The sequence below is a fragment of the Microtus oregoni genome, unplaced genomic scaffold (assembly GCF_018167655.1).
Source record: "Microtus oregoni isolate MIOR12 unplaced genomic scaffold, Mior012 000046F_ref0000063, whole genome shotgun sequence".
Classification (NCBI taxonomy): domain Eukaryota; kingdom Metazoa; phylum Chordata; class Mammalia; order Rodentia; family Cricetidae; genus Microtus; species Microtus oregoni.
Genome location: NW_024543220.1, coordinates 18135552 through 18153216, shown reverse-complemented (window position 1 = coordinate 18153216; position 17665 = coordinate 18135552). Strand labels below are relative to the sequence as shown.

Here is a 17665-nt window from a genome sequence, read left to right as displayed (position 1 = left end):
GTGTTGTGTTGTGTGTGTGTGTGTGTGTGTGTGTTGATTTCTGTTGCTCCCTAAAGACATGACAATTCACACGGTACAATGGCCTTCATTCTCACAGAGAAAACTGGAGGAGGCAAGGTCTCCAAACACAACACCAACTATAACAAATAAATGCACTTTATACCACATCTGTTCAGCTCGGAAGGGCTGACAGAAATCAGCTGATGTCCCAAATCTCCCTTTGTTTAAGTCACTTGTTAGATGTGAGATAACATCTGAGAGAATTGAGAAGGCTCTGCCATGATAGGTATTTCAAGAGTGTAACCTCACAAATTAAAGATGATATCAAGTTCTCTGCTTTTGTTTCTGGTGCCACCCACTATGGTATCTATTTCCAACTTTAACTCCTCAGGGATCTGACTTTGCTATGAACCGTGGGAACAGGAGTATTTATCTGCCCTCTATCAGTCCCTGGATCACCTGACTTCAGGCACCCTAATCTGAAGGTGTCCTTACAAAGCAACAGCAGCAGCAATACACTGCTATTTCAAAAGCAAAACATCTCCAAAAGCTTGCACCTTGCAAGGACTCTGGTGCTGTCCAGTGGCTCAGCCGTGAGTCATGCTCCACTTCCCAAGACTGGACAGTACCCCTGTACTTCTCATCCAGAAGGACCAGAAAAGGTACCTGGTCCATCCCAATCACTGGACAAAAGAAGAAACCGAGGCACACAGGTTATCAACAAGGCAGAGTCAATAGAGGGTTATGACCTAGACTCTCTTTGCCATCTGCAGTCGGCCTTGCTCAGCTGAATTGCAGGTGTGGTCTTTGAGAAGGTAGGTAGGCCAAGGGCAGGTATGGCAAAAATGAAGGTTTCTGAGAGGCCTTGGGATGTATAGGTGAACACAGAGAGGAGAAGGTGAACAACATTTTCTTTTACATACTTTGTACTCTCAAAAAAAAGGGAATACATTAGTAACTTTATATTCTAATAGCTATTTGCCACATATATATGTATATACATCCACCTGAATTTCCTATACATAAAACACATCTGGCTTTTATGAATGAGGTCCATCTATCTACTCAGCTCTCTTAGGGCATCTGTGTGGCCTGTCTCTCACATTCACACTCCATGAATGAATGTAAGACGGTGACAACGAGAGCTGAGCACTCACCCTGCTTTGAATCTGGCTGGACTGTGTTTTCTTATACTTGTACAGAAGCTTGTACTTAGTATGCTGAGGCCAAGGGGATGATGTCATTGGGCATACACCCTCATGAGGGACTAACGTTTTCACAGGAAGGACCTGGCCAGTTCCTGGAGAGCAAGGTTTATAAACAGGGATCCTGGTCCTTACCTTGCTTTCTTGTCATGGGTTTGTTTCTTTGTTCTCTGTCCCTCTCTCAAATTTGTGGGGAGGGGGGGAGGGAGGGGAGGAGAGGTTTTTGTGTGCTTGTGGAGGCCAGAAGAAGCATCAGGCCTACTGGAGTTGAAGTTATAGGACATAGTGAGCAACCATGTGGGTGCTGGGAACAAACTGACCTGGGTGCTCTTAACTGCTGAGCCATCTCTCCAGCCCCACCATGGGCTCTACACGCATTACTTAAATTACTCTCTCTCTCTCTCTCTCTCTCTCTCTCTCTCTCTCTTTCTGGTGATGTCTTCCTATGCCACACGAGCTAGACACTGAACAAATGAGGCCCCTTGATCTTGGACTTCCAGTCTTCGAAACTGTGAGCTAAATGAGCATCTCTATAAACTAGCTATGCTCTAACACTTGCTACAGCAACAGCTAAGAAGGTAATCTTCCTCCAAATGTATCACTGAAAATTTCCTGACTCATGACAAATTCATGCAATAACAATACTCAAAACAATATTTCAAGTTCAACTTAACAATCAGGTTTTATGAGTAAAAAAAATTAAGGAAAAATAGCTAGGGAGCTGCAATATTTGATTTCAGATAACTTTCATTCCCTGATTACTTCATATGCTCTAACAGACATGCTATCAAATAAAAGTCCACACTGCTTTCTTGCAGTTAAAGACATGCTAGTAGCCAGGCACTGAGGCATAGAACACATGCACACCAAATGAAGCATTTTTTTTTTTTTTAGTTTAGGATATGGTTTTAGTTTTGAGCTTATAGAAGTAAGTAAAATGTTATTTTTTAAAAGAGTAAAAATACCTTAACTGTGTCCTTTTAAATAAGGGTGGCTTAGAAGTTAGGACCTTTGAATTCAAAAGCTCCTGTTCACTCTACTGTTAGCCACTGACACTCTAAAAAAGAAAAGAAACCAGTAATAAAGGTGTAAAGGGCAGGAGAAGGCACCAGTGAAAGACAGGCATATGTGGTCAGCATAGCTGCCACACCTACCACAGTTCAGAGGAAGCAGGTGGGCTGGGTGAGGATGGATGGTTGCCAAGGCCCAGCCTGGTTGGTCTCGGGAAGACTGCCTAAGTCTTTGTCACTGGGGCAGGAATGAATACAAAGTACACGAGAAAGCACAGAGGTGTCAGGCTCCTGCAACTTCTCTAGTGAATACTGAGGTTCGCAACTGTGGAAAGGCATTTATCTTGTAGAAAGATTGCCTTAAAAGGCCCTGGAGACCAGGTCAAGAGGCAAGAGACAAGGTTTTGTTCCCCTTTTAATGGCTTTGCTGCTGCCTGGCAGCCATATGCTGGCTCCAGGTGGGGTGATGTGTAGGACCTAGCTACTGTGAGCTCAGGGCACTGAGGTGGGAGGTGACGCAAGGGTACTTGCCGCTGAGCAGGGGTTTGTTGAGGGTGTAGAGTGGCGGCAGGTCCTCTATGTTGGAGATCCGCTGGTACATAGCCCTGGAGAGGTGGTCTCCATGGTACAGGCTGCCCAAGATGATGCTGGAGAAGTAGATGGGCTCTACGAAAATGCTGAGCAGGGACCCCTGGATGCCCACCACGTTCCAGCTGCAGGGAGAAAAAAAAGCACATCTCAGTAGATACAGGTATGGCATCACATACAGACAAAGCTTGGAGGTACACGGGATAATGCTGGAGGGATTGTAAAAAGTGAAGACCATGGCAGGAAAACTGCTGACTTAGCAGCTCAATTAAAAATTATCTTACACAGTGAAATAACTTTGGACCGTAGTCTTAGAGTTTCTTCTGTTGCTGTGATAAAATGCTACAACTAAAAGCAACTTGTGGAGGAAAGGGTTTATTTCATTGTATAACTCTCAGTCAATCACATTCCATTACTGAGGTAATTCAGGACAGGAACTAAAGGCAGGACCTGGAGGCAGGAGCTGAAGCATTAGTCATGGAGAAATGCTGCTTACTGGCTTGCTTCTAATAGCTTGCTCAGTCTGCTTTTTTGTTTTGTTTTATGTTTTTTGAGACACAGTTTCTCTATGTAACAGCCCTGGCTCTCCTAGAACTTGCTTTGTAGACCCAGCTGTCCTGGAACTCATAGAGATCGCCTACCTGTGCTTCCTGAGTGTTGGGATTAAAGACGTGCAACACCACGCTCTGCTCAGCCTGCTTTTTAACACTATCTAAGGTCACCTGCTCAGAAGTGATACCACCCCCTTTGAACTGGAACCTTCTACATCAATCATTAATCAAAACAACTCTCTATGACTTGCCTACAGGTCAATCTTATGGTGGTATTTTCTCAAATAAGATTACCTCTTTCCAGCTATGTGTAGGTTTGTATCAAGTTGATAAAAACTAACTAGCATAGCTATTATGTTTTCCCATGACAACACACTTTCTGAAGGTTATTTCTTAAAAGATATTAAGAGGTCAAATGTTTCTTGTGAAAAACCTGAGAGAAATTTCTCAAGGGCGAATATATATATATAATTTTCCTTATTCTAATAAAATGGTTGCTCAATTAGGGAGCAGGTGTTCTGATCCAGGGCTGCAGTTCCATGTGGAGCTCCCCAGAGCCAGCTCCTCAGAGGATGGTGCCCTGGGCGGGAGTGGAGGTGTGACAACTATGGTGTATGCCCTGGAAACAGAGATGGTGACCAATGAGCTGGCAGTAACCACACCACCCATTGACATATGCAGCAGCTACACTCGGACACACCACCGGCTTACTGTGTCTGCTCTCTTCATCCCACAGACAAGAAAAGCTGAGAACCTGGAGACCACTGCATACCAAGCAACTTGCAAGTGTGTCATGGGTGGGTAGCACTAAGCAGATGGGAGAGGACAAGAGAAGACACAGACGAGGTGCTGAACAATACAGCAGCAGAAGGCAAACAAGACTCATGAACTTAGGTACAACCAATGTGAGGCAAAGTACAGGCTTCTCTGAGAAAAGGAGTAAAAGAGGCTACCCACATAAGAGGAGGTACCAACTCAAGGCTCCTGGAGCTGATCCTGAAGCTGAGTCCCAAAGAGGGGGGATGCAGAAGGATGGCATACTCCAGTCTCTGAGACAAGGGGCAGGCCAGGCCATAGGGTAGGGTTGATCTGAGTGGCCAGGAGCCACTAAGGGAAAGAGTGAGACTTGAGGAGTGGAAGTAACTTAGTCCCATTGACACAGGTGTCTAGAGAGAGACTGCCTAGCACTGCATTTAGAAAGCAAGTCATCAGTACAGGGAAGGGACTCACGGAAAGAGGGTCCCTGAGGCACATGTGTCAGAAGAACGAGTCCAAGTAAGTGGCAGTGAGACTGGGAAATGGGCCAGATGCTACAAACCTCAGCAGATGTGGGAAGAGGACAACTCCTTACTGCAGGAGGGCTAAGGCTCAGCCTTACCCTAGACCTACTGTCACTGGATGGGCACTGTATAACCAGGGGACACCTGCTGCACTTCAGCCTCCGACCTGCATAGGAGTAAGTAAAAGGCAGGTGGGTACTTTCTGGGTCACAGCATGTGTGTCAAGCTTTAGCCACCAGCCTCCAGCTGCTCAGGGCTGTTAGGTCTCAAACCTGGGATACAGGGCTAACAGATGCCTATAACATATCAAAGCAGGCACTAGCATCCCTCCGTCCCTACTTATCCCTACTTGTTATAGAGTCCCCTTGGCTAGCATACCTTGCCCACTACCTTAAACCTTCTCCAGCCCAAGGACTGGGCTGGGTTGTCCATCCCCCAGCTGCTCTTCCTTATATAACACAGCCATTTTGGCTACATGGTTCATTTTTGGCCTTCTTCTTTGGCCTCTTGCCCGTTTGGTTACTTTTCCTGGTCCCCTTCTCCTCTCTCCTCTCCCCTCACCCCCTCCTCACGGTGGCTCCATTCAGTTGGCCCATCACATTCAGTCTGGTCCCTTCCAGATGCCTTTGACTGTGCTCTCCCTCATGTCTACATGTCTACGATAAACCTTCTCCTCCACCAAACCTATGAGCAGTCAGGGCCTCCTTTTGTTTCTTTTTTAAATTCAAGGCCGCATCTAGCATTACCTTTATCTCTCCCTTTCTGTCACAGCTTTAAGAATGGGTCTAGGCTTTCAACCCTGCACCTTGCATGGGCAGCACAGTGCAGCCAACCCTGTTGGCAGAGGTGTGGGTGAGCCAGCCCAGTGCTGTGAACCTGAGAGCTGTCCTCTTTACACATTTGCCTTACAGCAGCATGAGGGGGCTTCCCCAGCCCCAACTCTGTCAACGCCTGAAGTAGGTGGGAGAGCTGGCCCTGAAGTCCTAAGAGTAGGAGGTCTGCCCCGTCCCTCATCGGCTGCAGCTGGAGAGTGGCCCCTGTTCCTCTCCTGGGCAACACAGTATAGTTGGCCCTGAAGGTATAGGTATGGAAGAACTGACCCTGAGGATGCAAAAGCCAGAAATCGGGCCCCACCCTTTGCTCACTGCTGCAAGGAGTGAACTAGCCAGGGCAATGCTGAAGAATCCACCCTGGTAACAAGACAGGGGAGAATTGGCGGACTGACCAACCCTGCAACTACCCAGGCCCAGAACCAGGGTTATGTGTTGATCCACACCAACATCCACACCATCTGCTGGAGCATGGGGCGGCGGCAGTCCTGTGAATCCTGGGCTGCAGGATCTCCACAACACAAGGTAATGGGATGTCCAGGAAGAGTCCCAGTGAGAGCCCAGCATCAGTGGTGTAGCAGAGACCAGCGGCCTTGAGCTAGACCAACAATTCTTTTTAATAAACGCTTACATGTAAAAACATATGGATAAAAGGGTTTACTGTGTGACTCACTGTATCACACTATAACTTCCATGACAAGATTTTCCCTTTCTTCCTTTCTCTCTCTCTTTTTTCCCTTAAATTTTATTTTGGGGTAGGGAGGAAGATGGGTGGAATCATGAGGCATGATGTGAAAGATACAAAGAATAAATAAAAAGTGAATTAAAAATAAAAAGAATAGGGCTGGAGAGATGGCTCAGCGGTTAAGAGCATTGCCTGCTCTTCCAAAGGTCCTGAGTTCAATTCCTAGCAACCACATGGTGGCTCACAACCATCTGTAATGAGGTCTGGTGCCCTCTTCTGGCCTTCAGGCATACACGCAGAAAGAATATTATATACAAAATAAATAAATATTTAAAAAAATAAAAAAAAATAAAAAGAATAGATCTAGGCTCTGACTTCTAGCTAACACCATAGCTAGACGAGGGTCAAATGATGCCACTCTTGCCTTGCCTTTGTGCCCTCTCCTGAAGAAAACAAGAGGTCTGCTTCTCACTCCCTGCAGCAGGTGACACAGTCCTAGGAAGACAATGACTGATCTAGTCCACTCCCTTCCAGGAACCCCCTAACAGGTCCCCAGAAATTAGCACTTGTCCAACCGGCCAGTTCTCTCTTACCAGCTCCCCTGGAGCCCCCGAGGCTCCTGGCTTCCCTGCTGCAGTGTAGAGGACTGGGCACATGTGTACCACCTACTGACCTCCCTCACCAGCACTTCATGTAACATATACTTCTAGTCTCTGTGACCTCTCTCCGCCCCCACAAAGAAGGTCAACATGCTGAATGGACAACCTGTAATTCCTCTAAGAAGGAAATTAAAATAGTCTTCCCATCCTTAGAGAATATCTGAAATGAATCAGCTCTGGAAGCCCAAGGGCTCCTTTCTGATGCAGATGAGAAGCCTGCTGATTTAGATGACTTAAGCAGTTCCCTGGGCAGTGATGCTGTGATCTTGCAGAAGCCAGCATCTGTTAGGACTCATTAGTTCTGAGCATACTTCCTAGGAGATCCCAGGAGCTTCTAGAGCTCCAAGGCACTGGGTAGAAAACAGCTCTTAGCCAGCTCTACTCAAAGACAAGCTCCTGTCAATCAGCCTTACAGAGAATAGCCATGCCCACTTTCCTGGACGACAGACCACCATGCAAGGACATCACAGATACAGCAAAATTCGATGAAGCAAAGTCAAGTAACCGTCACACGCACTGCAACCATACACCGAGAGACCTGCCCAGTTTCCGTGCCCACCTAGGGCAGGGCACTAGATGAGAAACTTTCCTGCTCAGGCCCCAGAAATGAAACCCATTTTTCACCAGAAAATGGTGGGTACCCCTGCCTCCTGGCCTAAGGCCTGTCCTTTTGGGTTCAGGACTGGTCTGAGGCTTTTTTGTTTTTGTTTTCTTCAGGTTATTCTTTGAAGATGGTCTAAACAGTGCTGTCACCTGATCTCTCCCCCTGAATCTACTGTAGAGCCTGACCTGGCCCCAAGCATACCAAACTGTGACCAGAAGATAGACAACAAGAGTACTACATTGATCCAACCATGATTCCACAGCCCTTGCTCAGACAAGCAGCCTATTCAGGACAGCAGTTTGCTCAGTGGGTCCCCTTCTCTGCTTCCATGTCACAATTAACCTTCAGAGAAAGCCACCTCTGCCCTTTGAAACAACCCTGCCCGCAGTGTGGCTCTTCCAGGAGCTTCTGATGCTTCTGTAGAAGGCCCTTTCCCTGTGCATAAAGCAGCCCTCGCTTACCTACCACCTGTTTTGAGCAAAGGAATGAGCCAAAAAAGCCTTTTCTCTGTACTTGGATCTGTCTTTTCTTGCGTACTCAAGCAGCAGAGGCCACAGACGTAGCAGTCCCAGGAAGATTCGCAGGCTTCTTCAGAGTCTTGCAACCCCTCTGGGGCTGCCCTTACTGCTGGATTTTCTTAGAGACTCCAAGATGTTGGAGATGCCAAAGCCAAGGAAAGCTGTCAAGAAAAGCTGCTAACAGGGAGTGGAAAGAGCCCAAGAGAAAGAAGTGTATTGCAGCCAACAAAGCTGAAAGGAGTTGGAGATCTGAAGAGTGTTTTTATATCAGAAATGGAGATGCAGAATTTGGAATTTGCCCAGCTGGTTTTCAGCCTTGATTTGGTCCAGTATTTCCTCACTATGCTACCTTTCCTACATTTTGGAATAGTAATGTATATCCTGTGCCATTATATGTTGGAAATATGTGATCTGCTTATTGATTTTGATTTTACAGGGGATTACAATCAAGAGATTGTATGATCTCAGAAGAAACTTTGAACTTTAGACTTTAAAATAAGTTTGAGACTATTATAGACTATGGGAAGTTTGGAAGTTGGACTGAATGCATTTTTTTTTTTTTTTTGCAATATATGGCTACAAGGCTTTGGGGGCCAGGAACTGGAATGTGGTGGTTTGGGGAAAAGAAAAACAAAAGGGAGTGGTACTATTAGAAGGTATGGCCTTGTAGAGTAAGTGTGTCACTGTGTGGGTAGACACTGAGGTCTCAAGCTACACACAGTGTGGCACTCAGTTCACTTCCTGTTGCCTGTGGATCAAGATGTAGGATTTTCAGCTCCTTTTTCAGAACCATGTCTGCCTGCATGCTGCTATTTCCCACCATGATGATAATGGACTAAACCTCTGAAAATGTCAGTCACCCCAATTAAACATTTTTCTTAAAAGAGTTGTCATGGCCATGGTGTCTTTTCATAATAGAATCCCTAACTAAGACAGGCAGTGACGGGGTAGAACTAGAGTTTAAAAGCTATTGAAAACAGACAAGCACCAAGTTAGGATCCAATTCTATTGGCAGACACCAAAGGACCAAGAATTCAGAAAAAAACAGAACTTATTAGGAAGAACTTTCTTGTACAAAGCCAAAATACAGAGGCTGGAAGTGGTGTTTCTTTTTCTAAATACTCAAGCCCAACAAAGCAAATAAATAAAAGGTAACAAAAAGAGAAGCATGGACCAAAGGCTAACAATAAATTTCTAGAACACAATCTTAAAGAAATACAGATCTATGAATGCCCTGGCAAATAATTTAAAGTAACTGACATATGAATGTCTTCTGAGCTAAAAGAGAACACAGGCACTCAACACTATGAAAAGATTGCATGAACAAAATAAGATTATCAACACAGAGGGAACTACATCAATACATGAGACATTCTGAACATAAAGAAAGCAACTGAACTGAAAACTTAGCTGTGGGATCAATGGGAGAAAGAGCCAGTAAACTTAAAGACAGGCCATCAAAATCATCAGTAGAGAAGAAAAAAATACAAAAAATATAAATGAAGAAAGGCTGTGGGACTTATGAATACCAGTGAGCAGAACAACATGCAAGTCCTGGGAATTCCAAGAGAGAAAGAGAAAGGCAATAAGAGTTTATTTGAAGAAATACTGCTTGAAACAAGGAAAGAAAAAGACCACACAGATTCAAAGGCAAAGAACTGAAATGAGCATAAATACAAGGAAAATGACAGTGAGTATATATATTATACTTAAGAATATATATATATATATATATATATACACACACACACACACACACACACACACACATATTTCTTAAGACAATCTTAAGAAACAGTGGGGAAAAGTCAGTGCTCATATAAAGGGAGCTTATCAGTTTTTCAATAAAAAACGTTATGAACTAGAAAGGAGTGGGAAGACGTATCTTCAAGTGTCCTTCATAAATGAAGGTGAATCATGACTTTCTCGGGGATTACCAGTGGGCAGAGTTCATCATTTCTAGACCTTAGAAGAAACAGAAGCACAGACAGGGATCCTTCAAACTGAAACATCACAACAGTAAACAGCAATAGAAGGCTGGATAAAAAAGTGAGACTCTCCTGCAGAGGTAATCACATGGGCAAATATAGTAACGTTAGTGGCTAAGGAGATAGCTCAGCAGTTAAGAGCACTTGCTCAGAGGACCAGGGCTCCTAGCACTCACATCAGGTGGCCCAAAACCTCCTGCAACTCCAGCTCCAAGAGATCCAATGCCCTTTCTCCAGCTTCTGCCCTCACGTTTATCGCATTCACTCATATAGACACACACACATACTCAAAAATAAATCTTTAAAAGTTAACTATTATAGTTTTTTTATTTTATTTTAAAGACAGAGTCTCATTGTGCGGTTCAACTGGCTTGAACACAGGATTTTCCTGCTCCAGCCTTCTGAGTGCTGAGACTGGATATGAACTACCATTACTTGGCTTGTAATTTTGATGAACTGAATTTTTTTTTTTTTGTTTTTTTTGAGACAGGGTTTCTCTGTGGTTTTGAAGCCTGTCCTGGAACTAGCTCTTGTAGACCAGGCTGGTCTCGAACTCACAGAGATCCGCCTGCCTCTGCCTCCCAAGTGCTGGGATTAAAGGCGTGCGCCACCACCGCCCGGCTGATGAACTGAATTTAAATAAATTATGACTACAGATCTATGTAAGTGGGCATAAAACATACAAAGACAATCTGTGTGTGATATTGACAAGTGTGGAGGTAGAAAGAAGAGTTTTCATATATATTTGAAATTATATCATTATCAGTTTAAAATAGAATGCTATAATTTTAGGATGTTTTATGCTATCAGGGATAGTAAGATGACTCAGCATTTAAGAGGAGGTTCTTCCTGAAAACCTGAGCATCCAGACATCAGCGGACTCATGATTGCCCATACCTCCAGCTCCAGTGGTATTCAATACCTGACTGTCACACATACCTGCACAGCCCCCCACCATACTCATGGAAATAATTTCTTTTAAAAAATCTAAAAAAATGAATCATAGTCACAAAGGAAGTTCTTTAGAAAATATACAAAAAGAAATGACTCCTATGAGGACATTTTAAAAGAAAGGCGGTAAGAGAGTAAATCAGGGAGAAATAAAACTACATGTCGCACAGAAATAATAAGGTAAGCCTTCCCTACCAAGGTTAGTGGGCTAATCTCCCAGCCGAAGGACAAGATTGACAAAGGGATTAATCACATAATAGGGCGGATTACATATTAGGAAATTGACCAGCCCTGGGGACACATATGCTGAAAGTGAAGAGATGACACAAGGTATTTCATGTAAAAGATGGCCAAATGAGTAGAGATCATCAGACAAGAGCAAGATGGAAACAACAGATGTAGAACACTGTAGACCCTTGGATCTATCAGAAACCTAGAACACTCCACTGTAAGAACTGCATGCTACACATGCTTCCCAAGTGCATCTGGAATATTCTCCAAGGCAGACCATGCATCAGTTTCAAAACAAATCTTATAAAATTCAAGAAAATTATATCATACAAGTAACTTTCCACTCACAATAGAGTAAAACTACAAATGTAAAATATGAAAATTTAAAAATTAAATATACAGAAACCAAATGTCATGGTCTGCAGTTATCAACAAACCAAAGTTACAAAGGGACTTAATGCATGAAAATAAAAATGAAACATACAAAAGCAAAGGGATACAGCAAATTCCTATGACATCTCCAGGAAGCCTGGAAAGCAAAAACAATGTAGGGGAAAAAAAGAATAAGGTTGAAGGGTCCTGTTTTCTGATTTAAAAATGGTATAAAGGTGATAGTAAACAAAACACCGTGATACTGGCAGACAAACATATAGTACAACAGAACAAAAGGGACAGTCCACATGTACTTAGTCATGATCTCCAGAAGGCGACAAGGCCTCTCAATGGCAAGGATCCAAAGAAGATCCTGAATTACCTCAAAGGTTTAAGGGTGACAGGAATAACAATCATGAAAGGATCTCTCCAAATCAAGAAGAAAAGGGCAGGACTGGAGAGACGGCTCAGCAGTGGACCTAGGTTTAGGTTCCAGCACTCACACGATGGCTCACAACCACCTGTAACTCTAACATCCTCTTTCAGCCTATGTAGGCACAAAGCATGCACTTGGTTCACATACATACATGCAGACACACATGCATACAAATAAAATAATCTTTAAAAGAATTAGAAAAGGCTTCAAATGAAAGCAACTTAAACAGAAGTGGGTAAAGAATATAAATATGCAATTCAAGGATGATAAAAATGAGTTAGTAGTTTACAGCTACTGAAGAAATGCTCCATGTCCCCACTAGTAAGAGGAGGGATGCAAACTAAGTCCCAAGATGTCTGCTTATGAAATGTGGGGGAAGCAAGTATGTGTCTACATGGTGTCAGCTGATGTGTCAGCAACCCGACCCCCTTGTGATGTTTAGAATCCAAGTCTAAACTCCCAGAGGCTCTAGCACAGGTTTTGTTGTGAGCTTCCAGGAGTTAGGGGTGCAGGGAGAAGGTAGCCAAAGTAAATCCCAGTGTCCATCATGATGGGAGTATCTCATGACTATGTCAGAAAACTTGTAAAATTCAGAAATAATGATTTACATAAAGAAAGTCATAGAGTTGAATGAAACCCCATCTCAATAGTTAACAACACATAAACACAGACTTAAATGCTGACACACGCAGCACTGAGTAGGTCTCAAAGGACAGATACCTGTGTGTGCACACAGACACACAGACACACAGACATACACACACACACGCACACACAGGGTTGGGGGGAGCACCTGAAGGGCAGACTGGAAAGACACATAAAGAGCAAACACGCTACAGAAGGCACAGGGAGCATACCACTAAAGCCTTGCAGAGTTTGGAGCATATGGTTTTGGAGTTTTCAGTTAGGTATGCTCAATCGGTAGAGTCTACAGAAATATTTCAAAACCCAAAACCTTCAAAATCTCAAGCACTCCTGGTCCTCTGGATTGTTTCTTTCTTCTCTTTCCTTCCTTTGGCTAAGTATTACTCAGCCTGCGTCAGTGCTCGGGGAGAATGGTCCAAGGCATATGTATGATTAATCCAGTTCTGAGTCTCACAGCTCCCCTATGACACCCACTTTAGAGAAAATCAATACAAAGGGCTCAAAGCAGGTGAAAAGACGGGTGGTTCATAAGTTATGACTAGGTTTTATGCCACACTGCGAGATGTGCCTCTCTAAGCCTCCCAAGGACATATGGTTGGGTGTATGACCCATCTGAAGTAAAGGGAGGAAAAAGACACACGTGCACTATGACCAGGTCCAAACCTTCTGGGTGGCCAGTCCAGAACTGCTTACCCTGGTGTCACAGGGGCGTGTTCTGTAGAGAGAGGTTTAATTTTATATGCATCTGTACTTTTGAATGGCTCCCTTTCCATCACCTGACCAAAGAGATCATTCACTGAAACATAAAAACAGAATAGGCCAGCACTCGGGAGGCAGAGGCAGGCGGATCTCTGTGAGTTCGAGACCAGCCTGGTCTACAAGAGCTAGTTCCAGGACAGGCTCCAAAGCCACAGAGAAACCCTGTCTCGAAAAAACAAACAAACAAACAAAACAAACAAACAAAAAAACCAGAATAGCCACTGGAACTTGTACTGGCATCTGAAGAAACAATTTCTAAAATCTGACCTGGATCTAAGCAAGAGAAGCTGTTCCCCAGGCACGTGGCAGGTTAACGGGAGCAGCTTGTTCATGGAGCACTAGCCTTGGCCTAGGATGGCTCACATTGTTCTAACTGGTAAAGATCAATTGCCACAATGTTAACTGATGGGCACAGCAACCATGGACATCGTGTTCCCTGCTGGCAAGGAAATGCTTGAGTGTTTTCTTCTGGGAGCAAATTGTGTCAAATTTCATAGCCTGTAGAATGCCCAACATAACCAGCTTAACCCTGACACCTATGTCAAAGAAGGCTTAGTAAAAGAGAAGATGAATGTTCTGAAACAAGTGGTGTGGGGAAACTGGGGTATACCCTGCGCCATGGTCTCCCTTGTCCCCTCCAGGCAGTCCTAGAAAAGCACCTGTATAGAACCTTGGTCTTTAGAGAACTCTTGGAGCACCTGAGCAGGGAACCGGGTTAAAATCCAAATGATTTTGAAATTAGGAAAGGCTAATAAGAATCACACGTGCATGGTGAGGGGCAGGCTTACCGTGCAATCTTGTCACTGCAGGACATGGTGAGCAGCCGTTCCCCCTGCAGCACCCCATCCCAGGTCTGGATGCTAGCGTTTGATCGCACAGGGATTGTCCCTTCACCAGATTCTATTTTTGTCCGTAGCTGTCCCCTTGCTTTGCGATTCGGATGTCTATCAGCTGGTTCTAAATGGAAGAGAGGGTTCAAAACCCACAAGTAATAAAACAGCTAACTTACTGAAAAGCACATTTAATGTACTAAAATTTAAAGTATAATTTATGGATATTTATGCAAACATTTATTCAAGCCATACAAAATATACATTCCAGTAAATATGTAAATTGAACTGAAAAGACACAATACAGACTAAATTATGAACATGGAAAAACGTGATTTACATTTTCATTGAGATGATTTCTATAATTAACGAGTGGAAACAAATGGAGAAAAAGGCTAAGATTTGCTAATTCTGAGTGATAGATACTCAGGTGCTTGTTATACACTAACTTTTGTATTTTTATCATTTCAAAAATAAATACAGACAAACACAGAAATCCATAGGAGTGTGTGAAGGTATTTCCAGTGATTAGCAGTGGGTTATAGGAATATGAATGACTTTAATCTTTTTAATTTTTTTTAAAGAGTAGTAATTATTTACAGTGAGTATTGCAGTTTTTATAGCCAAGGAAATCCATTTGCAATTCATGGTGCTTCGGCTTGAGAGTAGGAATGTACATACTAACTGTTATAAAACCACAGTCTATGGCTGGCCTCCCAAGGATGGGACAGACACTAGGGGCCTTGATGGCCTTTGTCCACCTCCTCTGTGACATAGCCTCAATGCTCAGTCACATGCCTCAGTCAGCACTTACTGGAAATACAGGGGTCACTTAGAGGTTGCTTAAGGCTGGAAATGCCTTCGTTCCACTCCAATTACTTAACCAAAATTAGCACCTTTCTTTTAGAATTAGCATTTTTCATTCATAAATTTTAGATTAATTTGAAAGAAAGAATTTGTACTCTTATCAAATCCATACCTAAGGCTGAAATTTAAAAAAAAAAAAGAACATTGATGTGGATGTGTTCTAACACTACATTATATTATGTTTCTTAAAAACCTGTCAGCTGGTGAGAGTCTGGCGTCATACCCTCTAGCACTGGCTCGTGCGGAGAGAATATTCTGGCATCTCCACAGGGAGAGGTGCTGATGTACAGGTGGAACTGTACAGTATCTTTCAGCCGGAACCCACCCCGTTCTGACTTCTGAAAGATGGACTTTTTCTGGTCTTCTTTGTTACTGCAAGGGAAAAGTCATGAGAGTGACAATTAAAGGTGTGTGCGGCCAACAGGGGTCTATGGTCCCTTCAGTGATTAATATGTCATCAATTGTGAGTGACAATCTCTTCACGGGTGAGACTGCAAGGTGGAAAGACCACATGGGAGAAACGGCATTGTCAAGAGGAGCAGTCAGGTGCAAGGTCAGCTCTGACCATGCCCAGTGATAAACTGAAGATGACCTTCTTTACCAGGCAGTTTAGGAAGACATGTTTATATTCACAATGCATGATTCACAATGCATGAGACAAAAACCACCATCTCAAATAGGGACTTGAAATTTACGGATAGGTTATGATTCTCAGTATGAATCTTATGTAAGTATGCTTGTTTGTGTGTGTGTGTATGTTTATGAGTTAGTTCACTCTAGTTCATAACTGAGCATCATGGGAGAGTGGGACCTGCTCAGACAGCATCACAAGAGAGCAAAGGTTGGCATTAGTATTCCTCACACAGTTTTGGTCCTGAGAGTTCCTAAGTGCTTATACAAACAAGTCAAGTCTATGCAATGCTTTCTGAAAGAAAGTATTTTTAAAATAGCTTCCTTCACTTGTTTATTCCTAAACTTACTTTAAATAAAGCTCAAGTTGTGCATAAAGAAACCTGAGCAGGGACCTTCGGGAGATTATCTCTGCATGGCAGTCATTTAGTGCAAGGCCACGGTCACTCATGTATTCACCGTTGATACATTTCGTCCCTGTTGAAACACTTATCACCTTGGCATCTTTGACGTCTGTACCTGAAAGACAGGAGAGTGACTGGCAACTAATGACACTGGCCTGTTTGACATATGCTCTCGCCAACTGGACTACTTAGGGTCAGCTGAACACTTAACCTTGTTTTCATATGTCTTAGTGTCTCCTGATTCCTACCCAAGAAATCTGAACCTTAAATAGGTTCAGACTTTGTTCTGTACCACTTCCAGGAGGCTACCTTCCTCACCCTGTAGTCTATACCCTAAACTTCATGTGGTCACTTCCACTGGCATGCAGGGGTGTTTGAACATTCACCCTTGACTATAGGTAAGAAGCACTACACAAATTGCCTGGAATTAGCCTCTAAAGTAAAATATTAAAGAGACTAGGAGGAACAGCTTAAAGGCCCAAGAGTACCAAGGCCCACATTTTTATTAGTAATCTTTCACAATCAACCATGCCAAGAGTGAAATACACAATGTAACCTTCCAGAGAGGGAAAATCATGATTAAATCCTATGAAATAGATCACTGACCCAGACATGCTACAAAAACCTGGATATGAAAGGGGATGTGTCTCAGTGGTAAAACATATACCTGACATGGGTAAGGCCCTGGAATACATCCCTAGAATAACAACAGAAAACAAACAAACAAAAAAATCCAACAGCATCAACAAACCAATCCTGAGTATGACCTTCAAGCAGACTCGATGACTGAAATAGGTGTGTTCTATGTGCTGCAAGGGATGATTGTTAACTGTCAACTTGACAGACTCTAGAAATCACCTAGATGTAGGTCTCTGGGTACATGTGTAAGGGCTTATCTAGATCAGGTTGGCCTTTGGGCATACCTATGGCAGATCTTTCTTGATAGACTGAGATGGGAAGACCCACCCACTGTGTATAGCACCATTCCCTGAGCTGGGGTCCCAGACTGCATAAAAGGGAGAAAAGGAAGCTGAGCAAAACATTTGTCTTCTCCTAACCCCAGCACTTAGGAGGCACAGTAGGTGGATCTTTGTGAGTTTGAGACTAGTATGGTCTACAGAGCAAGTTCCAGTTCAGCCACGGCTACACAGAAACCAAAAAGATACAAAAGGCTAGTCCTTCAGGTGATTGGCATTATTAGTCTTTTCTGTTTTCTGTAACAGAATTCTTGAGAGAACAATTTAAAAGGGAAATATTAACTTTGACTCAGAATTATAGGTTTTAGTCCAACAAGACAAAGTGGAACAGAACAGCTTGTAGCAGAGCAGTTTATATATGATGGTGACCAGGAAAGGGGTGTGTTTATGAGTGTGAGTATGTGTGTGGGTGCAAATGTGAAGGAGAGAGAGGAGAGAGAAAGAGAGACAAACAGAAAGAACGAAAATGATACGCTTAGATTAATGGGCTTCCCCTATTGTCATTTTTAGACTCTTTTTGAGCCATTAGCCTATGGGAAGCTGCCAGACACTTCTGGGCAGGTCTTCCATCCTTGTTCCTCTCTGGAATGCCCGCAGAGACACACCTCTGAGGTGTGCTTTACTAGCTTCCAAGGATTTTCAGAT

General features: G+C 43.4%; 1 protein-coding gene across 6 annotated transcripts in view; it reads right to left on the bottom strand.

The window, feature by feature from the left end:
- Nucleotides 1-17665, bottom strand: part of Adarb1 (adenosine deaminase RNA specific B1) — a 122611-nt gene that overhangs the window by 13009 nt on the left and 91937 nt on the right. For 5 of the 6 annotated variants that reach the window (XM_041634621.1, XM_041634624.1, XM_041634619.1 and 2 more), the window contains 4 exons: nucleotides 15990-16158; nucleotides 15203-15381; nucleotides 14101-14269; nucleotides 2747-2928 (listed from right to left, as the gene is read on the bottom strand). In XM_041634621.1, the coding sequence (XP_041490555.1) occupies nucleotides 2747-2928; nucleotides 14101-14269; nucleotides 15203-15381; nucleotides 15990-16158 (699 nt within the window). The remainder of the gene's footprint in view (nucleotides 1-2746; nucleotides 2929-14100; nucleotides 14270-15202; nucleotides 15382-15989; nucleotides 16159-17665) is intronic. The other variant, XM_041634620.1, reaches the window with a different exon arrangement.